The 25,685-nt window shown below is 33.6% G+C and overlaps 1 protein-coding gene and 1 long non-coding RNA gene across 2 annotated transcripts in view; one reads left to right on the top strand and one right to left on the bottom strand.

Moving 5' to 3' along the window:
• LOC114324374 (zinc transporter 7-A) overlaps positions 1-23,247 on the top strand; it is a 64,734-nt gene extending 41,487 nt beyond the window's left edge. Inside the window, exon 3 of the mRNA XM_028272190.2 lies at positions 22,488-23,247. Coding sequence (XP_028127991.1) covers positions 22,488-23,126 — 639 coding nt within the window. The 3' untranslated portion in view covers positions 23,127-23,247. The remainder of the gene's footprint in view (positions 1-22,487) is intronic.
• Positions 477-3,465, bottom strand: LOC126883449 (uncharacterized). The gene is made up of 2 exons (XR_007697650.1): positions 3,108-3,465; positions 477-2,982 (listed from the first exon to the last, which is right to left on the bottom strand). It is a non-coding gene; the product is annotated as an uncharacterized LOC126883449 (long non-coding RNA).
• Positions 23,248-25,685: the final 2,438 nt, after the last annotated feature.

The following is a 25,685-nucleotide window of genomic DNA, read 5'->3' as shown; positions in this document are numbered from 1 at the left end:
TAAGGACTGCCCTATAAGCCAATGTATTGTTGCCCGTATCCCGCCGCTAGGAGGCACGTACTTTGGTTATTTCGGGATGTGGGAACCAATCTTTAGTTTTCGTAAACAAATCTTTAAAATTTTCTATTGCTTTCTAGTTACGTTTCTTTATGAGTGTTTCCATGTTTTCTGTATCTGGTCTTATAGCATCTTCAAAGTATTTTAATTGTTGGACCTGGTGGTTTGTTAAATTTGAGTTTGATCACCAGTCTGACTTAATTTTCAAGTATATCAGGTTTTTTTTCTGTTTTGTTAGGGGTTTAGTGAACGAGTTCCTAGAGTTGTTCATCTTTATATAGATCCCTGCTTCTCTATTTGTTCTCAGTATTCCTGTGTATTCTCCAATAGATATGCTCTTTCATTCTCTACTCATTCTATATAATATTTCAAAATATACTTGAGATGTACTTTTTGTAAATTTTGTAAAATAAAATAAATTTGTTTTTAGATAAGTATGTGCTTTTATTTCATAAAATTTATACATAAAATAATATTTTTAACTATGGAAAATAGTGCTCTAATACACATATAATCTACAAGCTACACAAAACCCCTGGTCATATTATATTATTTTAATATGTTATTAGTTGGAAATTATAATATTTATTCAAAACATGAGAACAGCTAGTACTGCCACGATTATTGTAATTCTGTATGTATGAAATACAGTAATAGCTGCCAAATATACAAAATGAAGGATGTACTGCAACAAATCTACATGAAGCTTTTAATTTAATAAAGTTTATGTAGTGGAAGATAGCTGTCAAACCTGACAAACCTCAATTCGTTTGGTTCAAGAAAAGAATAAACATGTTGGAAGAACAACCTGTCCTTAATCTTTAACTCATAGAGTGGAAAAATAGCTACGCATCACTCTAGATCTAGACAAAGTGTGTGTATGTGTGTGCGGAACACTAAGAATTTGACTGAATATTACATTTGGCATTTTTCCAATTAAAAGAGATACATCAGATAGTAGTCATGTCTTGAAAAAATTGTGTCTTCTATGATAATAATTGAATCCTATGCTGGAACAATGTTTGCGTAACCACAATAGTTGTATTTTGGTTTTCCAGGAACAAAGTTCTATATGTGCAAAATAATGTACTGCCGAGCATTGGGAATATTAAGACTTTACTTGATGCATCCTAAAATCTATCATGTTATCCTCATAAAGTTGCTTTTTTCAAATCATTACTACTTGCATGTTTTTCAAAAGTTGTAGACAAAATCTGATTTGGCATTTACAACATTGTTCCTGCATAGGAAAAAAAATTGAAATTGAACTAATTTGGTAACACTTATTATATTCAAAGTTTTGTCTTACTATATTATACAAGAGGAAATATCTGCATCTAATAATAACAATAAAGGTCTGCATTTTTTGTTCAAATTCAAACAATACACAAAATATAACATGATATAATATAATCATATATCGTCGGCCTCAGTGCCAAATCTTGTACATATGTGCATGTTGTGAGATTTTTCAGGAAATGAAAAAAACTCTTATATATTTTTTATCTTTATCAGAATTAATATCATTTTGCCGAAATGTGTTAAAAAGTACTATACTCTTTAAATTTAGAAATAATATTAAGAAGATTATATCAGTATTATGTGTTGTAATTATAAATAAAAAAATAGTGGATTTTGTCAATAATGTACATATGAGGTTTGGCTCTGACAATGACGATATACCTCTATGCACAAAATACTAAAAAAATGCTGAAGATCAGTTGGTACCGATTTCAAGAAATCAGCACCTAGACTTTTCATCTTAAGCAAGAGAAAAAAAGCACAAATTGAGCATTTTTAGATTAATACATCAATAAAAGTAGCAACATTAAATCTTCAAATTAACAAGGGTCTACACAACCTACCTGTATATTTGGCTAAATATCGTTACATAATTTGTAGCATCATCCCATAAGCACAATGTAAATATGAATGCAAAGATTGCATTTATCTCAAAACTTCGTTTTTTGCAGTTAGGCCACTGTTGCTCTGTGCCCCTTATGTCAGTTCTATAAACAGTGATGAGTGCGCTAATAAATTAAGTTGTGAGATAAAAAGAAATAAAACTAGTGTAGGTGGGAAATTTAGTGATACAAACCTATACATTTATATTATATTTATTGTTTTCCACCTTTAGATGTATCGGACGAGTTTGGCAACTGCCACTGTGACAGTTTTAGTTGAAATACTCATCTGATACGTCTAAAGGTGGGAAAAAATAAGTAGAATGTAAACTTATAAGTTTTTATCGCTAAATCTACCACCTCCACTAGTTTCATTTCTGTTTATCTCACAACTTAATATTTTCCACCTTTGCTGTATTTTGCCGGTTATTAGGGCGCTCATCACTGTATAACTTTTTTAAAAAGATATGTTGGTAGTGAGTTTTTGATAATTTTGTGGAACAGACAAGCAGCATGTAGAAATCTTCTCTTTTCCACGCTCAACCATTTTACATGTTTTAACTTTGTGACAAATAGGCTGGTGTCTTTTGAACCCCCCGAATTCTTCCTCTGTCATCTGATCGAATACAATGTCCATATGGGCCATTCCACGAATATACGTCTGTTCTAGACCATCACGACAACGAATATTTTAGTGTGCAACATAAGAAGTACGAAACTAAATTGCAAATTACATTCTTCTTTATTGGAATAATTTTTACAGCCATTTACTTTCGTACTTCTTATGTTGCACACTAAAATATTCGTTGTCGCAATGGTCTAGAACAGAAGCGTTCGTGGAATGGCCCATACACAACATCACCATAGTTAAATTTTGATAGGACTAAACTTTCACACAGTTTACTTTGTATGACTGACAGCAGCGATTATGATTGTTCGATGCAGCAAAATTGTTCTTAAACATCGCCAACTTTTGATGAACTATCTTCTCATATTCAGTGATATTTTATTCATTGTGTTTCTAAAAATAGTATATCTGATTAGAAAATTAACATTTCTGTAGCAATTTCTGTATTTCAAGCAATTATTTTTTAATGTGACAGGCTTTATAGATTCTTTATACCTCTAAAATATGTCATTACTTACCAGTAAAATGTTATCTATCTATGCCCTCAGTTTCATTTATTTTGCTTTCAGACATGCAGCTCTTGGATTCTCAAGATTTTACATCTCATTTTACATTTTCTCTTTAAATATGTTACATCTTTCTAAAGCATATATTTCTTTAGGAAATTATAAATCATTATAATTACATAATATTATTATTATTGTTCTATATTTTGTTTATTTTTATTGGATATTGCACAGACATTAAAACAACAAACAACCGTCAACTAAAATTTAAATTCTAGGTTATATCTTATGATCACAGTCAGCTTTCTAACCAATCGCAAGCCGGGATTTTGTGGCCAATCATAGCCTTGCGAAATTTCTTTTTGTTTGGTGCTATAGACTCTAGTTCCGTAAACTACAGATAATTGCCGTCGCAAGTACGCTATCGCCCTCCCCTACCCTCCCCTCCAAGCGCAGACAGAACGCATGCAAATTGTCTTCAAATTTGGTGATTTATTTGGCAATGTAAAGATTTTTTTTGCCGGCACTGTACCCAACTCCCCGCAAGTGCAGTTTTGAGAAGTGGCCAACCCTAGTTTATTTTTGTGGACTGGATATAAACCATGTTTATTCCTTGCTCTATTTAAGGTTTTAATGAAGTGCCGATTTGTAATGTCGTTAAACCACGGTTTTCTATAAATTTTTGGTTGGATATCATGAAATCGTATACCTTTAAGAGAGATATCATATTCCAGTTGCCATTGCTCCATTTGTTTTTTCTTAAACCATTGTCGTAGATCAGTGACTGGCATTAATGGCTCTTCTATCCACTATTTCTTTTCCATTTTTTTTTCATTTCCATTCATATCCACTATTTCTATTTTTCTATTTAGTGTACATTAGTTTATACACTTTACGTTACATTGTCTTCTGATGTCTTCACGCCTCTTTCGATCTCTCAGCGTATTTCCTGCAATTCTTCTCAGTCATCTCATTTCTGCCGTTTCCAGTAGTCTTTGTGTTGTGGCTGTATCGGGTCTTGTTTCTGAAGCATATGTCATTATAGTAGTGGAGAAAAGTATGCTAAATATGCAGTCACTCGAGCGCTTTTGGGACCTATTGGGTTGTGATTATTAGGTCCTAAAACCAAAAAAAGTTAATTAAAATTTTCCATTTTAGTGGGGACTTTCCATTTCTTAATTCACTTTTCCATTTCCAACAATCGTTTTTTATTTAATTATAGCGCCATCTATCCATAATTCGAAAAAATGTTTCGAATAAAAGTTGCTTATTTTTACGTAAGAATCCAAATCTGCAATAAAAATTTGGGGCTCCTATTTAAGATTTTAAAGTAACCCCCCACTCCATTTCCGTGGGGGTCGTGTTTGGTACCATTCGATAGATTTTTCAAAAATATTTAATAAGTGTATTTTGCAGTTTTTCGATCTGATGTTTATTTTGCGAAATATCGCGGGATTTGTATTTAAAATTTTAAATTTACCCCCCACCACTCTCTGTGTGGGGTCATGTTTAGTATCATTCGATAGATTTTTGAAAAATATTGAACAAGTATTTGTTAGTTTTTTGATATGACATTCATTTAGCGAAATATTCGCTTTTTTTTGTGAAACTTTTTGACCCTCCCATTTCCTTCCCGCTCAATTCGTCTGATTTTTGAAATATACACTCTTTTGCATGTACTTAACTTACCTTATCTTAATCTGACAATTTCGAGTATTTTTAAGGATATATTTTTTTTCGGGCCCCCCTTAACGAATGCCCCTGTGTTAAGAGCCAATATATGGTAGAGGTACATCTGCAGGGTACCAGGTTTCTCCCGATATGATAATCTGACGCGCTCGAGTAACTGCAAAAATCCCCGCTTGGGCTGCTTACCATTATTGGTGTTACACTTATTAACACATCTCAGTGTTAATATGTCGGTTTCGCCATATTGTTATTAAGGCATCCTGCCAGTCGATTTGCTTTTTGTACTTGATTTCTCACTTCTTTGTCCAGGTCTCCGCAACTTGACAATGTAATTCCAAGGTATTTTACTTCCATTACTTGTTTAATACTGATACCATCAATTTCTATTTTATATCTGATTGGTTCTTTACTGATTACATACTATTGTTTTGGTTTTCTGAGATGAAATTGTCATATTGGATTCTTTTGCTCTTATGTTAAATCTGTGGACTAATCTTTGCAGACTATCTTCATCTTGGGCTATCAATATTGCGCCGTTTGTGTAGCAGAGTATTTTTACTTTGTTTCCCATTATATACCATCTTCCTTTATTGAAGTTTTTGATGATTTCAATGTTTGATTAAATTGAATAGCATAGGACTCGATGAGTCTCCCTGTCTTATTCCGATGCCTATATCTATAGGTTCTGTAAGTTGTTCATCTATTCTGACTTCCATTTTGTTGTTTTGGTTTGTTGTTTTCAATAGTTTGTATGATATCTATTGGGACTTCTCTTGAATTTGATGATTCCTTGTGGAATTTTTTGTTGTTGCTTTTTTTTCTTAAATGTTAATAAAACAAATTAAAAAAAATTAAAATGCTGGAAGATAATTTTTAAAGATCCCTTAACAATATCAAAAGCGACATAGAAAAACTAAGAGACACGTCTAATTCCTCTAAAAAAAGGATGGAATATAAACATCAGAACTACTTGCTAAACGGTATTGTGTTTAACAATATGCCAGAGAGTGAGGAACAACTACATGAACAGGTAGCAAAAATCATTAGTAATAAATTAAACATACAAATATCCGAAAACGATATTAATCACTGCTATCGAATTGCCAAAAAACAAGATCGAGCTGTCAGTCAAAGGAAACCTCGACCAACGGCAGTTATGTTTACAAACAAATGGAAGCGTGATTTGGTGTTCAGAAACAAATCGAAATTGAAGGGCAGTGGATTTATTTTAATGGAACTCCTCATAAGAGAAAATCAAGCTCTTTATAAATACGTGTGTGATAAATTCGGCTACAAGTGCTGTTGGTCGTGGAAAGACCAAATTTTTGCAAGTGTCGGTGGTGAAAAGAAACAAATTACGAGTTTGGATATGGGAGACTAAATCATAATTTAACCAGTGAGTAAAAATTTGTTTGTTGATTTGTTGCTATTAACAAAAAGTTGAGTTGTGGGGCCAACTATGTGCCATTTTTGACAATCAAAAACACAAACTTTACGTAGAGTCCTAGTTTTTTGTTTGTTTTTCCATTAATTACTTCTTTCTGTTATTTATTATTGTAAAAATAAATGTACAGTTCTACAAAGTTAAACATTATGCCTCTACCTATTAGTGCGATATAATTATTATTCTCAAATTAAATTAGATATAAATAAATTCTTCTTATATTATGATTACTTTTGGTCATATTAATGTAAGATCACTGACTGCACATTTTATTGAATTCAAAAGCTGTGTTCTCTTAAAAAATTTTGATATACTAGCAGTTAGTGAAACTTGGCTTACAAATTTCATTACCGACAAGGATATAGGTATAGATGGGTATACTATGATAAGAAGAGATAGAAATGGAAATGGGGGAGGTGTGGCATTCTATGTTAAATCTCAAATTAAATATAGAGTGCTACAAACAAATAGTAACAGTATTGAACACCTTTGCTTGGAATTGTTCGTAAGTAATAAATCGTATGGATTCTGTGTTGTATACAAACCACCTAAGTTTAATGTCAGACATTTTTTTGACGAGTTTGAGAATATTTTATCTGATGTTTTGCCGTTGATTAAAACATTTTATTGTACTGGTGACTTCAATGTTAATTTGTTAAATACTGATTGCCCTGATACTAGAGTTGTCTGTGATTTTTTTGAAACAATGGGGTTACATCAAGTCAGATCAGCCGACTAGAATTATTACATTCAGTACTGCAACCCTAATTGATTATATTTTAACTACGAAAAGAAGAACAATTCTTGATGTTGTCGTGGAATGCGTTGATTTTAGTAACCACGAGTTGTTGATATCTAATATAAATATAGAAATTAAAAAGAAAGAAATTGTTTATAAGACTGTAAGAAACTTTAAGGGAATAAATCATACCGTATTTTATGAGGAATTACAATCTCTACCGTGGCGAAATATTTTTGATATTGAGAGTATTGATGATAAAGTCGAGTTTCTTACTAATAATATAATATTTATTTTATTTTATTTATTTATTTATTTATCCACGGGAAAACCCCATTAACAGTAAAAATACAATAAACACAATAAAAAAATGAGGTACAATCATTCATTAAAATACAGGGTGCGCCAAACCTCTGGTCTTCTTTGATTACGGCTAAACTATGAGATATACAAAAAAATGTTTATAACAAAACTAATGTGTATCAAAGAGGTCTATAATTTAAAATTATTTTCAATTATACAGGGTGAGTCAGAACGACGGTATGAACCAAAGTTGTATTTTTTTAAATGGAACACCCTGTATATTAAATCATTTTTGAATATATTATTTAAAAATATGAAAAATTTGTATAAGGTCTTACAGGCCTAAATTTAATAATTTTCGAAATATTTACATTTTTATTGAGAAAAATGGTAATATTTATAGGGTTGTGGATTATGTTTCCAAGGAAATAAAAATTTAGGTGATAGGTCAAAGTTTTTAAAATATAGTGTTATTTTTAAATAATTTAATATTTTTTACTTTTAGCCATAAAATATACAGTGTGATCACTATTTGCAAATACAAAATTTTCTCATTTTTTTTAAATGGGACACCCTGTATATTAGTTTTGCGTTTTGTAGTAAATATTACAACCTTTCTTTTGGTGTAAGGTTGTATGTACCTAGCATGTTTCGTTTTGTAGATATTTTAAAAAAACTATAGATTTTACGTGTTTGCGGATTTTTTATTTAAAATTTTTTTTGCAAAAAAAATAATTATAATCTGGTTTTAGAGACATACACTAAAATGTAAAATATGAAAATAAAAACGTACTTAAAGATTAAAATAAATCGTATGCTAGTACAACTCAATTGAATTTAATAACTTTAAATTATTTTACAAAAAATATTTTACCATATTAATGAATGCATAAATTAGTTACTAAATTAAATAAACAACCAAATTTTAAATCAACCGTAGTAATTTTTCTACTACAGCAACTTTCCTAACTATATAATATAACTACTCTACTGCAGATTTAAATCATATAATCTTTAATTGTGAACTTAATAAAAACCATACGAAAGCACTAATTGCTAGACTTCAGGAGCGGAATGTAAGTTTACCGCTGAATATTTCACATCTACTAAGCTTCAATACCAAAACTATTAATGATATTATCATACAATTTCTTAAAGATTCTAAAATAAAAATTTAATATGACATCTTCAATCTTCAACTTTCAAATATCTGTGGCAAAAAGTTTATCTAATGCCATCCCCTCTTTGTGAACACACACACACAGCAACTTTCCTGTACCAAATTAATTGTTAGTTAAATTGTATTTAGTTAAACTTTTAATTTACCTTTTAAATTTACTTACATACATCTTGAGAATATAAAAATTATTATAAAGTATGCTTTGAAACAAATGAATTTAAATGTATCATCCAAATTATTTATTAATATAAATAGTATTTACTGGTGTCACAAAAACTGGTAATACTTTTGTAGTTGAAATTTTTGTAACAATTTTTTATATTTTAAATTTTAATTTTTTAACCGAAAAATTTTTGGATATGACATTTGTTTTGGGCGAAACCATTAGAAATTATTACCAGCTTTTGTGACACGAGTAGGTACATAGATACTATTTACTTCTTAATATACTTCCATAACGTTCATTTGTTTCTAAGCATACTTTATACGTTCTCAAGGTGAAGGTAAATTAAAAAGTTATTAACTGATCTTACTCGTAAATACAATATAACTAACAATTAATTTGGTACAGGAAAGTTGCTGCGGTAAAAGAATTACTACGATTGATTTAAAATTTGGTTGTTTATTTAATTTAGTAACTAATTTATGTAATCATTAATAAGGTAAAATATTTTTTGTAAAATAATTTAAAGTTGTTAAATTCAATTGAATTGTACTAGCATACGATTTATTTTAATCTTTAATTACGTTTTTATTTTCATATTTTATATTTTAGTGTATGTTTCTAAAACGAGATTATAATTATTTTTTTTGCAAAAAAATTTTTAAATAAAAAATCCGCAAAAACGTAAAATCTATAGTTTTTTTAAAATATCTACAAAACGAAACATGCTAGGTACATACAACCTTATACCAAAAGAAAGGTTGTAATATTTACTACCAAACGCAAAATTAATATACAGGGTGTCCCATTTAAAAAAAATGAGAAAATTTTGTATTTGCAAATAGTGATCACACTGTATATTTTATGGCTAAAAGTAAAAAATGTTAAATTATTTAAAAATAACACCGTATTTTAAAAACTTTGACCTATCACCTAAATTTTTATTTCCTTGGAAACATAATCCACAACCCTATAAATATTACCATTTTTCTCAATAAAAATGTAAATATTTTGAAAATTATCAACTTTAGGCCTATAAGACCTTATACAAATTTTTCAGATTTTTAAATAATATGTTCAAAAATGATTTAATATACAGGGTGTTCCATTTAAAAAAATACAACTTTGGTTCATACCGTCGTTCTGACTCACCCTGTATAATTGAAAATAATTTTAAATTATAGACCTCTTTGATACACATTAGTTTTGTTATAAACATGTTTTTGTATATCTCATAGTTTAGCCGTAATCAAAGAAGACCAGAGGTTTGGCGCACCCTGTATAAAAAGTAAAATAAGAAAAGCAAAGGCTTGAAAAATCACCAGGCAAGATATTCAAAACATAACAGTTAGAAAAATAAAATATAAAATGTACACATGTAACTGAAACAAATCAATAAAATTATACAAAACACAAATACAATAATAAAATACAACAACATTGCAAGATGAAACCTAATTATCACATGGCAAGAGATCTCCTCAGTTGGCCCAGGCTTATATTAAACAGAGCCATATCAAAACCGTTAAGGAAGCACATATATCTATCTAAAGGCATGTTTCTACCGTAGGATGTTCTGTGAAAGGCCGTGTTAAAGGTAACATTGTAGCGTAAACTTGGATATGGAACATTAAATCTTATACTATCCATCAATAAGTGCATTAATGATTTTGAAAACAAAGACACCTCCCGAAATATCACGCCTAACACTAAGGGGAGCTAATGATAAACGTTGTTCAATACCAGTGTAATCATGGTTCTCAATATAAGTCTGAGTTTTATAAGCACAGTATTTTAGGAACTTATGTTGGACTTTTTCAATAGTGTCAATATGTATTTGATGGTACGGAGACAAAACTACCGAACAATATTCTAATATAGATCTGACTAGACAACAATAGATCAACCTAACAGGATCAATAGAGAAGTATTTAGAGTTTCTTTTAACAAATCCAAGTAATTTAGAAGCTTTTTTTTTATAATGCATTGATATGTTCGACAAATGAGAGCTTTTCATCCATGTTAACACCTAGATCTCTAACAGACGAGACATATCTAAGAGGTTTACTGTCTATGTGATAAGCAGTATCAATTATGTTTAACTTACGGGAAAAACTAATATAACAACACTTCTCAACACATAACTGAAGATTATTGCAAATGCACCAATCAAATAAGCGATCCATATCAGCCTGTAAAAGTTTCTGATCCTCAATATCATTCACAACTCGCCAAAATTTTACATCATCAGCCAACATTAAACATTTACTATATAAGAGGCAATTAACGATATCATTAAGGGGAGACGTATGCCCACCCTGTGGAACACCAGAACTTACAGTAATAACATCAGAAAAAAGACCACCCACTTTTACTCGTTGGGTACGACCAGATAAAAAGTTTTTAACCCACTCAACAAAATGGACATGAAAACCTATGGATGCCAATTTATTAAGGAGAATTTGGTGATCAATACGATCAAATGCCTTACTGAAATCCGTATAAATAGCATCAATCTGCTTACGATCTTCCATATGCTTTAAGAGACCAGATTGGTAGCAAACTAGATTCGTTACTGTAGATTTTTGTCTGCAAAAACCGTGCTGAGATTCAGAAATCAGACCCCTGCACACCCACGACAGCTGCTTAGCTACCAAACTATCAAAGAGTTTGGGAATTGCGGATTGAATGCATATACTACGATAATTTTCTATGTCATTCTTCTTACCTTTTTTAAATATGGGTACAACAAAACTCTCCTTCCAAGCATCTGGAAATGTAGAAGACTGTAAGGATTTATTAAATAATAACAGTAATGGCCCAACAACAGTGCAGACACATTTTTTTAAAAGGAAATTAGGAACACCATCTGGTCCGCTGGAAGTTTTGTTTGGAAGAGAACATATACCATCAAAAATATCAGTGACAGTAAAGTCAGTGATATTGAAGCAAGCACCGATGTTGCTATCTAAATGTGCACTGGGTAACTTGAGATCGTTATTACTGGGTAAGTAAACAGTCTGAAAGAAATCTTTGAATAAATTAGAAATACCTTGTCCATTAGAAGCTGACCGTTCATTATAAAACATCAAATCAGGAAGGCTGTGACTAGACAGTTTATCTCTAATATATTTCCAAAAAGAATAAGGGTTATTCTGCAATTCAGCATCTAAACCTCTAATATACAGGGAAAAGCATGCATCAGACAACCGTTTACATTCTGATCGGAGACCAGAGAAATTGGAGTAATTAACATCAGACCGATTCTTCATGTACAGAGAGTGGGCATACTTCTTTTCTCTCTTCAAACATCCAAGATCATGAGAAAACCACTTAGGAAAAGTAGAAGATCTATAGCGTTTCAAAGGTACAAAAAAAGCGATACCTGTAGCAAGAATTTCATTGAAGACTTGAGTTGATACATTTATATCGCTATAACCTAAGCATTCCTGCCAATCTATAGCAGCCAAGAAGTTATTAAACTCAAAGTAGTTGCCGTTCTTGAAATCATAGTAGAATTCACCATAGGACAGACATGAAGAGGAGGATGTGTTTAAGGCCATCAAACTAGCTTCATAGCCGAAATGATGTAAACTAGAGTTCAAGAAAGGATCACTCGCCCTTGTGATAACCAAGTCCCTATTGTTAGAGAAAACCAGGTCTAAAAATACATTTCTGTCATTAGGTAAAGAGTTTAGTTGGTAAAATTTTAGGTAACAATAAGCTTGTGCTACATCAACAGCTGGATCACCTCCTGGACAATGAACTAGGACACCAAACTCATCATTGGACCATACTGCATTTGGTAAGTTGTAATCGCCAAACATGTAAATATTAAGTGATGGATACTGAAGAACAATTTCTTCCATGGATTGGCAGTGCCACATGTATGCTTCCCTGGGAGAATGAGGAGGAATATAAGTACCCCCAATAATAAACTTGGACTTACCAAACTGACACAAAATAAGAAGTTGTTCAATACGGTCTTCATTGATAGAGATATAACGAGATTTCAGCTTGCTCCTAACAAATATCAGGACACCACCTCCATTCAATTTGTCACTAGATTTCAGACTTCTGTCACAACGAAAAACATCAAAACCATCACATCTCAATTCACTGTCCCTGAAGTTATCATTCAAATTACTCTCAACTATGTAGTATGATTATGTCGTATGGACAGCATGACACATTTATTAACAAATCAGAAAGTCTTGTACGCAGGCCACCAACATTCTGATAGTACACTGTTAATGGGTAAGAGCAAGGTTTTTTGGTTTTGATTTGACGACTACTGGCTCTGGCTCACCGTGACGGAACTGGATAGACAAATTCTCCTCACCGCTAATATGCTTACTGGATCGTCATGCTCCCTATGTAACCTATAAAATTTCGAAAAATTATGCACCATAGATGACTGACACTTTACGTATTATGAAAAAACAAAGGGACAAAGTATTGAGTTTATACAAGAAATACAAAAACATGCAAACTTGGGAGGAATACAAATCAATTAGAAATATGTTTACTTTAGCTGTCAGAAGAGAAAAAAAAGGCTTTCTATTCAAAGAAATTGGATAATAAAAACGGGAAGGATCTTTGGAATTCCTTAAAAGTTATAGGTCTTGGTAGGGAAACTCAAAATAATATGCAACTGTCAGAAAATGTAAGTGATATTTCGGCAATGAATGACTACTTCATAAATTGTGTTCTCACTATGAATCCTAATTTAACACTTAAAAACTTTTATTGTCATAATTGTCTTGTGGACGTGGAAGCAAATTTTTCATGTGTTGCAGAAAGTGACGTTTTAAATGTCATCAAAAGTATAAAGAGTGTTGCTACCGGATATGATAAAATAAATATACTAACAATTAATATGTGTCTTCCGTTTTTATTGCCTTATTTGACACACATTATTAATGCTTGCATTCTAAGAGCCGAGTTCCCGTCAATGTGGAAAGTTTTTTTTTATTTATTTATAATTTACAATCTACTTCAATACAGTAATAAGTAAATATGATGAATGTTCTTGGCTTGTGGCAGGTGTCGTCCATTGACGACTCTCTGGAATTTACCTAGCAGCTAGGTCTTCTGGCCAAAGTCTTTTCAGACGTCTGTCAACCAGTGGGGGGTTGAATAATTCGTCTATGAGATGGTTTGGATGGTCTGCGCTGCGATTCATGTATCTTCTGGAGTGGTCAGCAATCACATCATTAATGAAGGGGATATTGAGGTCTGCATGAAGGGTTTGGTTTGACACATACCATGGAGCTTTAGCTAACATACGAATAGTTTTTGACTGGAATGTCTGTAGTATTTTGGTGTTGGATGGTTTGCTACAGCCCCACAGCTCGATTCCGTATGTCCACACTGGTTTGAGTATTGTTTTATAGATGGTCAGTTTGTTTTCTAATGAAAGTTGCGATCTTCTGTTGATTAGCCAGCTCATATTTTTAACTTTTAGGTCAAGGTGTCGTCGTTTGGCTGCAATATGTGATTTCCAAGTAAGTTTTTTGTCTAGATGAAGGCCCAGGTACTTTACTTCTGTTTTTATTGGTATAGGTGAATTATTTAGGTGTAGTTGTGGACATCTAATTCTTCGATTTGTGAAATTTACTTGACAAGACTTGTTTGTGTTGACGTTTATTTTCTAGCATTTAAGCCAGTCTTCTAGTTCACTGAGGTGATTTTGCAATTTGTTAAATGCTAATATTTCGTTGATGTCTGATGCTAGTATACCAGTGTCATCCGCAAATGTTGCCATTAGTGTATTTTCGCTAATAGGAATATCAGCAGTGAAGATTTGGTAAAGGAATGGGCCAAGTACACTGCCTTGAGGTACTCCGGATTTTATTTGGTGGTAGTTGGATAGAGTACATTTGTATTTAACTTGGAAGTATCTGTCGGACAAGTATGATTTAAGGAGGAGGTAGATTTGGTCAGTTAGCTGAGTTTTTATTTTAAAGAGAAGACCCTCGTGCCACGCTCTATCAAATGCTTGCTGTATATCGAGGAATACTGATAGACAGATTTGTTTCCCTTCTAGGCTCTCTTTTATTTTGTTGACTAATCTATGGCACTGTTGTATGGTTGAGTGATTTGAGCGAAAACCAAACTGATGATCTGGGATAAGGTTTTCTATAGGTATTATTGTTTCTATTCTGTTAAGGATTAACCTTTCGAAGACTTTTGATAAAGTCGGAAGGAGACTTATTGGTCTGTACGAACTGGCTTCAGTTAGAGGTTTACCAGGTTTAGGTATCATTATAATTTGTGCATACTTCCATTGCACTGGAAAATAGCATAGTCTCAGGAGGCTATTAAAAATAATGGTTATTAAGACAACACCTTTTCTTGGGACTTTTTTTTTAAGATTTCGCCAGTTATAAGGTCAAATCCTGGAGCTTTATGAGGGTTAAGCAGGTTGATTTCGTTACGGACTTCGTTTGGTGAGAAGTATTTTAGTGGTAATGATAGCTGACAGGGTGCATTGAGGAAGTCTCTAATTTGTTCGTCGTTAATATCGTTGGCCTGTGGGATGGAGAAGACGGTTGATAGATGTTCTGCAAATCTGTTGGATTTTTCTATATCTGATCGAGCCCAGGCTCCATCATTTTTCCTAATTGGTGATTTCATTACTACCGGCTTTTTGAATTTCTTTGTGGCTTTCCAAAGAGTTGTCGTCAAGAGAAAGGTTTGTGACATATCTTTCAAAGGATTCGTTTTTGGCTGTTTGGATAGCGGAATGAAGTCTGTGTGTGAGCCTGTTTAGATTTGTTTTATCTATCTCGTTTCTTGTTCTTTGCCATTTGCGACGGGCTCTTCTTCTCTCTTCTACTAGTGTTCTAATGTGGAGGGGTATACTATACCTTTCATCAATGGTCTTTTCCTTTACAGGAGTAGCTTTCCAAGCGGCCTGTTGTATTTGTTCCGTTAAATATTTTACAGCTTCTTCAATATCGTTTTTGTGCTTGAGTCGAATGTCAAGAGATATTTTTTCATTGATTTCTTCTTTGAATTGAACCCAATTCGTGTTACTGGAACATAGCCTTGGTGCAAGAGTTTTCCAAATTATATTGGTACTTAAGGTAATCAAGATGGGACTGTGGTCCGAATGTAGATCAAAACTGGGGGTGATGTCGCTGTGTATTTCAGGTATTCCCTTAGTTATAGCAAAGTCTAACAGATCAGGAATTTTGTTGTTATCAGTGGGCCAGTATGTGGGGGTACCAGTTGTTAGGTATTTCAGGTTATTATCTTGTATGATCTTTAATAGATTTCTGCCTTTTGGAGATATCAGTCTTGCTCCCCAGGTTGTATGTTTTGCATTCCAGTCCCCTGCCACTAGGAAATGTGAGCCAAGTTGTTCAAAAAACTCTCTGTATTCCTCCAGATTGATGGTGTGACGTGGTGGGCTGTAGATAGAAGCTATTGTTAATGGAAAGGTGAGCGCATGTACTTTTATGATAGTACTCTGAATTTTATTGGTGATATATGGAGCAAGTTCGTAGTGTTTTATAGCTGTACGAATTATTACAACTGAACCAGCATGGGCTGTTAAATCTGGATGGTTTGCGTAATAGACAGAGTAGTGTGGAATTTTTATAAAAGACCTCTCAGTTGTGTGACTCTCGGATATAAGTAGGATGTCTATTTTGTTTAATTTTAGAAATAGTATAATTTCTTGCACATGGTTTGTTAGACCATTTGCGTTCCACTCTGCTATTCTAAGTGAGTTAGCCATTACGACGTTCTATCTATCACTGTTGTAAGCATGCTTAGTATCATGCTGTTTTGGTTTATCAATTGTGCAAACATATTTTTAAATTCGTTGAGGAATTCTGTAAGTTTATTTGAAAGGTCTGAATTATTGTTGTTGTCTTGTGAAGAAGTATTAGTTGCTGCAACTTGAGCATATGTTACATGCGATTGGTGTATGTGGTGAGCATTAGTGTTATTATTATTTAGGCTTGCAACTCTAGGTATAGGAATGCTGCTTGTTATATTTTTGTTTTTCGAATTTACTAGGTCTTTATGTATAGCACATCCTTTATAGTTTGCTGGATGATTGCCATTACATAAGGCACATGTTGCTGGTGTGTCGCGTGCTTTTTTGCAGGTTTTTGTGTCATGTGATCCACCGCATTTAACACAGGCGAATGGCCTCAGGCAGTAACTTTTTGAGTCGCCGTATTTTTGACACCTTGTGCATTGTACTATTGTATTTTTTATTCTAGATGGTTCTACTGTTATTATGCAGTTTCGTAGGACTTGTAGGTTAAATATGTTTTTGTTGTTTTCATTTGGCTCTATATCGACAAAGAATAACGGCAATGGTTCTTTGGTAACTCTATGTCTAACATTAATTATGTTGCGAACTTTAAAACCCTTATTGTTTAATTCGTGCGAGATATCTCCTGTGGGTATTGAATGGTGTAATCCTCTTATGACAACTCTATAGGCCCTCTCTTGTTTCGGTTGGTAAGTGTGATGTACAATGTTTTCTTTTCTAAGGTGCTGTATGAGTGTCCTGTAGGTGTCTGAGTTTGTAGGGTTAATTTTTACTGTATTATTTGAAATGGTTTTGGTGTAATAGGTTTCTGCCGCAGTTGCAGTTGAAAGGTTTGCTATCATAGCACTATAATCAGTAACTCCATAAATATAGATTGGTGGCGGTGAGGGATCTTTTTTGGTGATATTTGTGTTTTGTGTATTTGATAAATTGTCTGGTTGTTCATCTAGATTTTCTTTTGAGAGGGAATCAAATCTGTTTTGTGTTTGGATTTGGTTGGACATTTCTGAAGTTGTTTGTCTTTTCATCCTTTTTCTCTTCTTGGCAACTTCTTGCCAAGGATGGTTATTTTGGTTTTCTGTCTCGTTAAGTTCTATGTCGCTATCGCTATCTATGTAGTTATTGGTGTTTTGTGATGATGAGAGTGAGCATTGAGGGTTTGTGGATAATGTTGTGTGTTGTGACTGAACAGGGTTTTGAGTGTTTTGAATATTTTGTGCAGTTGATTGATTAGGAAATTGTACTTGGTTTGGTATAGCTATTTGGGTTGGAGTAGGTATTTGGTTTAGGCATGACATTTGATTTGTTATCTGGTTAGATGGTGTTTGATTAAAATACAAAAATGGTACTTGCGGTTTTACTGCTGTTTGGTTAGACTGGTTTTGGTTATTTATTGTTGGGACATCCTGTATAGTATTCATTTGTTGATAAATTGGTTGGCCATTATTATCAAATCCTAATAAGTTCCCCGAAGGGAACATATTTATTTTGTTTGTTTCACTAATCACTTAGTTTTTGTTACTTTTCACTTTAACAATTTTTTGATGCTGATAAGATAATTACTAGTTAATTAGGTAGTTTTACGATAATTAAGTTCTCTAGCGCCTTGAATGACGGTACATGTTCACGCTTCGAGAATCAGGTTGCTACTAGAATGTGGAAAGTTGCAAAAATTATACCGATACCGAAAACAACTAATCCGACGGGATATAACGAAATCCGACCAATTAGTATACTGCCCACTTTCTCAAAGATACTAGAGAAAATTCTAAATCAGCAACTACAGGTTCACTTGAGTCAACATAAAGTTCTACCAGAAAATCAGTCTGGTTTCAGAAAGGATCACAGCTGTACTAGTGCCCTGTACAGCTGTACTAGTGGATTAACTTCAGTGTTTAAGTATATTGGTATGTCTCAGCGGGCATCGGATATGATATCTAGTTATCTCAGTAATAGAAGTCAAGCTGTTCATTACAACGGTAGGACATCAAACTATCTTAATACAAATAAAGGGGTACCACAAGGCTCTATTTTGGGTCCCAAATTGTTTAGTATTTACACTTCAAACTTTCCTGCAAACTTTCTCTCTTGTAACCAACACTATTTTGCTGATGATACTCAAATATATTTGTCTTTTAAGCCTGATGAGTCTGAACAGGCAGTGGCAGCAATCAACTATGATTTAGAAAGAGTTTCTCAGTTTTCGACTAGCCATTGTCTTCGACTTAATAACAACAAGTCGGTAGGTATAGTGTTTGGTTCAGCGGCGCAAAGAGAAATCTTTCTGAGAGACTTTGCTCACATGATCACCATCGATAATTTTTCAATCGAGTTTAAGGAAACTGAAAAACTTAGGTTTACGTATAGATCAAAACCTAAGATTTGGTGGTCATGTGGCCAAGTGTTTGCAGAAAAGTTATTTAAACCTGAAGTTTTTATTCCAATCTCGTCATATATTTACTAAAACATTAAAAAAATTACTCTGTGATACCTTGGTGTTATCACACTTTAATTACTGTGATACCATTTAAAATTCCTGTGTTACAGAACGTGACAGTTATCGGATATGCAAAATTCTTGTCTGCGTTTGATACATGGTATCCGTAGAAATCAATCAATTAGTTACAAACTTAAAGAAACAGGGTGGTTAAGTATGAAACAGAAGACATGTACATTCAGCTTGTCAATTCCAAAAAATTATTATTTTGAAAACCCCCCATATCTCTATAATAAAATAAAATTCCGTACTGATGTACACAATATTCACATAAGACATAAAAACACCATTTCTATTCCTTATCATCGTACACAGCAATACAAGCGGTCTTTTACATATCAAATAGCCCAAATTATGAATAAATATACTACTGGTACTAATTTTACTCAAAACAAAGTTAAAAGGTTCGTTATTGAAAAATTAGGAAATATTGCATAGGTAGAGTTGGCTGACATGGTATGAGTAGAACTTACATTCAAAGCGCATATTGGTAAACTAAATTTATTTAATGTTACATTTTGATTTATTTTTATATAAGTGGTAGTAGGTAACCGATATTAATAATCCTATATATTTTTTTTATTATTTTTTTTGCCCAGGTTAGCTGAACAGACAGGACATGTATTGTGCCCCGCATTGTACATCTCCTGAACTGAAACTCGCCTGGAGTTTTTTTGTTCTAATATTCATTATGTAAATAATATTATAAAATGAATAAAGGCCTTTATTATTATTCCAGATTTAGCCATACGGCTCACACTCCCTCTAAGGGGAAAATTGACTCATCCCAGATACCTACGGTATCAAAAGGATTGAGCTCTGGTGGGACTCTTTCCGTGTTATCGAGCCCTAGGTGACTTGGTATGCTGGAGTTTCTCCCAGAAATTTTCGTACGCATCTGGCCGTCGCGAGTAGTACAGCTTTCTGCATGGTCTTATAAAGGTGTTCATTTAGACCCAGCTTTTTTATGCTTTCGAGGAGGGTCTTCGGAATGACTCCAGAAGTACACATAATAATCGGTATCGTCTGGGTACTTTGCATTCTCCATTGCCTTCGTATTTGAATTTCCAGATCTCTGTACTTGGCGATCTTTTCAGTAAATTTACTACGTAGATAATTGTGGTTAGGTACCGCCACATCAATTAGTGTTGTTTGTCTTATTAATTTATTAACTAGTACGAGATCTGGTCTATTATGTGCCACTGTTTGATCTGTGAGCACAGTGCGGTCCCAGTATAGCTTGTAGTTGCCATCCTCAAGCATACTCTCAGGGACGTATTGATATTACGGGAGATGGTCCGTTTGGAGAAGTCCCAGCTTGATAGCTATCTCTCGATGAAGGATTTTTCCCACTGCGTCATGACGTTCCTTGTACCTATTCAGTTGCAGCAAATGCCTGGCAGCCCACTGTAAGATGTTGGATGGTTTCTTGGGCTTGACATCCATATCGGCATCTGTCGTTTTGAACCTGAGGGTCTTTGATGATATATTTCAGGTAATTTCTGGTTGGTATAACCTGATCCTGAATGGTCAGTAATGAACCCTCCGTTTCAGGGAACATCTTTCCTGATGTCAATTAATAGTTCGACGCTGTATTGTCGACATAGTCTTGGCTGACCTCATTGGGATGTCGCCCGTGCAGAGGTTTACCCATCCAGGTGCGCATTTTTTCGTCTTTAGTGAGGTGGTTTCTGCTCATTTCTGGTTCCCTCAGTTTGATCGGTGTTGTGTCATCTACTACGTAAATAGCGCGATGTAGAGTAGATGTCTCAGCTTGCGTCTGAAAATAAGTTCTTAAATTAGCAATTTGTTTATCTAATTGCTCACCTATATCCATAAGTCCTCTTCCTCCTAGATTCCGTGGTAATGTCGTTCTTTCTACTGCACTTTTAGGATGGTGTTTTTGTGCCTTTGTGAGGTGTGTTCGTACTTTTCGCTGAAGATTTTCTATATCTGTTTTTGTCCACTTAACAATACCAAATGGATAGCTAAGCGCGGAACAAGTGTAGGTGTTTAGTGCCTTAAACAAATTTTTACTGTTAAGCTGTGAACGAAGCAGCTGTTTTATCCTTCGTATAACCTCAGTAGTTGTCTCAGTTTTCATTTGCTTATGGTCAATTTTCCGCGCCTGATTTACACCAAGATATTTGTATATATCGTTTTCACCCATGGCCTCGATGTTCTGGCCATTTTGCATATCGAATCCACCGGGCTGTATCTTTCCTCTGACTATATTTAAAACGCGGCACTTGTCTAGTCCAAAGTGCATATTAATATCATTAGAGAATGTTTCTACTGTTTTTAGCATCTGTTCTAGATTGTCTCGAGTAGAAGCCATTAATTTCAAATCATCCATATACAACAGATGATTAAGATTCGCTACTACAGTATTGTTGTTTTTAATGCTAAAACCTGAGTCAGTGGAGTTTAATAGCTGTGATAAGGAGTTCATAGCCAAACAGAACCACAATGAACTCAGCGAGTCTCCTTGAAACAGTTGATTGCGATATTTTCCGTTTCGAATTGTTTTCGCCAGGTATTTGGAGGTGAATTTTAGTCTTCCAACTTGTCATTATATGCCTTAAAAAAGTCACTGTTATCATCGACTTTGTATATTCTTAATATATCTATAAGCCATTTATGCGGCACTGAATCAAAGGCCTTTTTGTAGTCAATAAAGGCAGTAAAGAGGTTCCTTTTTTTGGTGAATGCCTGGTTAGAAATGACTGAGTCGATGATAAGTTATTCTTTACAACCCATAGAACCCTTAGCGCATCCTTTCTGTTGAGGCTCTATGATATTGTTTAGAGCACAGTGTTGGTAGATACGCCGGGTTATACAGGATGTGACCAACTTATACAAAGTTGGAAGACTTATTTTGGAAGTTTGGAAGTATTATTATTATTATTATAATGGCATAATGATTGTGCAAGTTCTCATATGTATGTTACTGCATCGCAAATTCCATTTGAAGGAATTTGCCATACATTTTTGGAAATTATTATAGTTTTAAGTTTATTTTTCGGGTGTAACTACAATGATATTATGCAAAAAATTATGTTGCGTCATAGATTTAAAATGCGTTTATCTCGAAAAGGGTTGAGTTTAGCGAGATGAATGTAATATGTATATCTTTTTTAAGTAAAAATATTAACAGATTAAAAGCTTTTGATTCAAATAGTATGTAGAGGGGTAATAGAAAATTTAACGTATTAAATTAGCTCTGAAAGGCGTAGGTGGCGCACTCTGGGTAATACATCATTTTTGGTGGCGAATTTAGATTTCTCGTCTCAAAAAACCCCCGCTTACCAAATTTCGTGGTATTATCCCATGCCCCAGGAAATATTCAAGGATAAATAAAATAAAAGTTTAACTTTGACATCCTGTATTTCCGTTATTATCAACTTTCGTACTAAAGTGAGAGCTTAAATCCACCTATTTTAAGCTCGGGAATCTAAGATTAAGCTATGGCCCGTTCTTTACCAAACACCCTGTATAAAGGGTTTTAATTTGTGACCTCACCCCTCTTGTATGTTGTTTAAAAAAAAATGTATAATTTAACAATTTCTTTCTTTTTTTCAGGTCAAACATGAAAGACTGTTTGTCGTATCAGTCCTAGGTTTGTTGGTCAATTTAGTAGGTATCTACGCCTTCCAGCACGGTCATGGCCATTCCCACGGAGGTTCCCACGGCCATTCCCACGGAAGATCTAATCATGGACATTCCCACTCCGTCAATAACCATCACCATTCCCACGACATAGAATTTGACAGCGGCAATTCACAAATAATGAAAGGAGTCTTCCTACATATTCTAGCAGATACTTTAGGTAGTGTCGGTGTAATAATATCCGCTGTGCTTATGAGCTTGTTCGGTTGGATGATCGCAGACCCCATCTGCTCAATGTTCATTGCTATCCTTATAGCACTTAGTGTCTTGGCTTTGATAAAAGATTCTGTAATGATTCTTATGCAGAGGCAACCGGCAGCCCTGGATAATGTCCTACCGCAATGCTATCAAAAAGTGGTCAGTCTGGCGGGAGTCTATTCTGTTCAGGAACCCCATTTCTGGACCCTCTGCAGTGAAGTCTACGTGGGCACAATAAAACTAGAAGTATCTAAGACGGTGGACCCTAAATACGTAGTTTCGCACACTCAGATGATTTTCGCATCGGTGGGAGTGAGGCAGTTGTACGTTCAATTGGACTACACTCCAATGTGATAAATAAGTAACACAAAGTGATAACCAGCCAATCCGCGTTAAGGAGAAAAGCTACTAGGAAAATTAAAAACACGTTTTCAATTTTGTTATCGTAGAGATTAAATTTTATATAAATTTTTTATATCAGTTTTTGTTTAACCAGCTTCCGGACGTGTCATTCCTAACGGAAAGAACTTTGCTAACTAAGCGCTAACGCAGACAGGGCGGCGTACGTCGAAAGCGATCCTTGTTTAACGTTACTTATATGGAGTGACACACGACACACGCCAGGCACTCTCGACCTTTTCGTTGAATCGACGGCCTCTCGACCCATGCTTCAAACCATGTGTCGCTAGTCGGTTTTACAACATACGACGGCATATATCATGAATGCGCATATCGTGCTTCAACACAGACGATTGAACGGTTCTCCGGCGATTTTTGTTGTGAGTGTTGCCAAATTTTGTTTAATGCTGGAAATTACAGACTTAAACACTATTTTAACTTGAATTGAATTTAAACAGAAGTTTGAATTTTCAAACCTGTAACCATTGACCAGTTTGACTTGACTAGAATTATTTGTCAGAAGGATTGATTTCAATAAAAATAAAATTATTGACTCCATAAAAATAAAGATAATAAACAGTTATCTTACCTTATTCATTATTTTATTTAATGTTTGACTGGTATATTATTTGATAAATAATGTCATGATTACAGTCAGTTAAATATGATATATTTCCCTAGGGCATTATTTTTCAAAATAACACCCTAGGGCCTATTAACTTAAATAACTAGTAAAATACTGTAAAGTTGACAAATAACAACCTAAAACTGTGGATACCACAATTACGTTACGAATATGTACTTATTGGAAAATTAATTAATTCAAAATTCTTTCAAATTTTTTGCATATAAAGAATATTTAGTCGGACGTTAAACGTTCAAGGCACCACGGGCATTATGGATAATAACGCTTTCGGTGAACGTATATCCCTCAGTCCAAAGGCCCTCGGTATACACACCATTAACCTCAAGCGTTATTATTCTTATAATAGACTTGGTATTACCTATATGAGCATAACTATAATATGCTCAGCAGGCCTTGTATTTACAATTTTACATAATACAATATATACTATGTAATGACTTATACAGAGTGATTCTGTAATTTGGAATAAATTCAATAGTTCAAATGCTAATTGTTTTTTTGAAAAATTCACAGACTTGTCGATTAGTATTTCCAATCGAAATTTTTTACATACAATAATAATATATACAGGGTGTCCCAATTTCGAGATAACATATCTTGTTGTTCTGAAGCTATTTCCTTGTGGCATTTTTATGATTAACTATTTATATGGGAAATAAGCCACAATTAAATTGAAAAAAAATAATTTTATTAACGTTTCGACGCCCAAATCGGGTGTCGTTGTCAAAATACAAAATACATACTACTAAATTAAACAAAAATGTTGTTGCTAAGTAAAAAATTCTTCTAGTAATTTATTTAATCTGACTCATTTATATTGGGAATTCAGACATACGTTATACATTTTAAAGTAGAAGACTTCAAAATGATATTGCCAATATTTATGAGTTGCGTTCCTGGGACGACTTTACTGAAAGATAGTTCATTCGATTACATGAAATCAACCCCAACTCAAGAATATCCGTCACAAAAAAATCATAGCATGTGATCTGTCTTTAAAAAGACAACCAAATGCAACGATGACAGTAAAATTCTTGCGTTAGAGATTCCATAGTAAATCACGAGGGAAAACCAGGAAAAAAACCTCGTGATACTATCCCGATATCATAAGTATTTGGTCTTACATTTAATTTACTTTCAAAAAACTAATACCAAATTCTGACTTTAATAGGTTTAAATTATAAATAATATTAATAATACATAGATATATAAGTAATACTAAAATATAAAATATGTACTAACTCGATATGTTATTGACTTACTAATCGTGGTATTTTCTTTCTATTGACTTCCTCTTTCAGTATGGGTAACCACATCCTACTGCATTCTACTGAGGAATTTGCGACACAATTGGTTTCATTTATCATAATTAGAGCCGCTTCTTTGATTTTTCTCTTTTTACTATCAGTTTCTTTCAGGACTATACATACTTGAATCTCTCCACTGGACTCTGTTCATTATCCCATGCGTGTTAACATATTTGAGATCTATCAAATTCTCTATTTTTAATATAAGACTGATGTTCACTTATTCTAACGTTTAATGGTCTTGATGTTGGACAATTCGACGTAGATCTCAGGATCGAATTGTTTTGTAATGCCCCTTTGTCCGCTTCTTCTCGATCGACGATGGTAAATAAATGTTTGAGTGTGGAGTAAAAATATGGTTTTATTGACAGCTACGTATAATTACACTATAGATGATGTTCAGGTAACTGTCTATGATAGACTGCCTTTAATGACAGCTACTGATAATAATTACAATCGGCGTAACTTTTAACAACGACTTACGCACTTATTAACGAGGTAACTATTTCAATTAGACTGCCACCCAAAATAGTCCCTTTGGTTAATTTATAATCTCATCAA

This window comes from Diabrotica virgifera, chromosome 4 (genome assembly GCF_917563875.1).
Source record: "Diabrotica virgifera virgifera chromosome 4, PGI_DIABVI_V3a".
Lineage (NCBI taxonomy): Eukaryota > Metazoa > Arthropoda > Insecta > Coleoptera > Chrysomelidae > Diabrotica > Diabrotica virgifera.
Note: the sequence above shows the minus strand (reverse complement) of the source record. Positions and strands in the feature narration are given on the sequence as shown.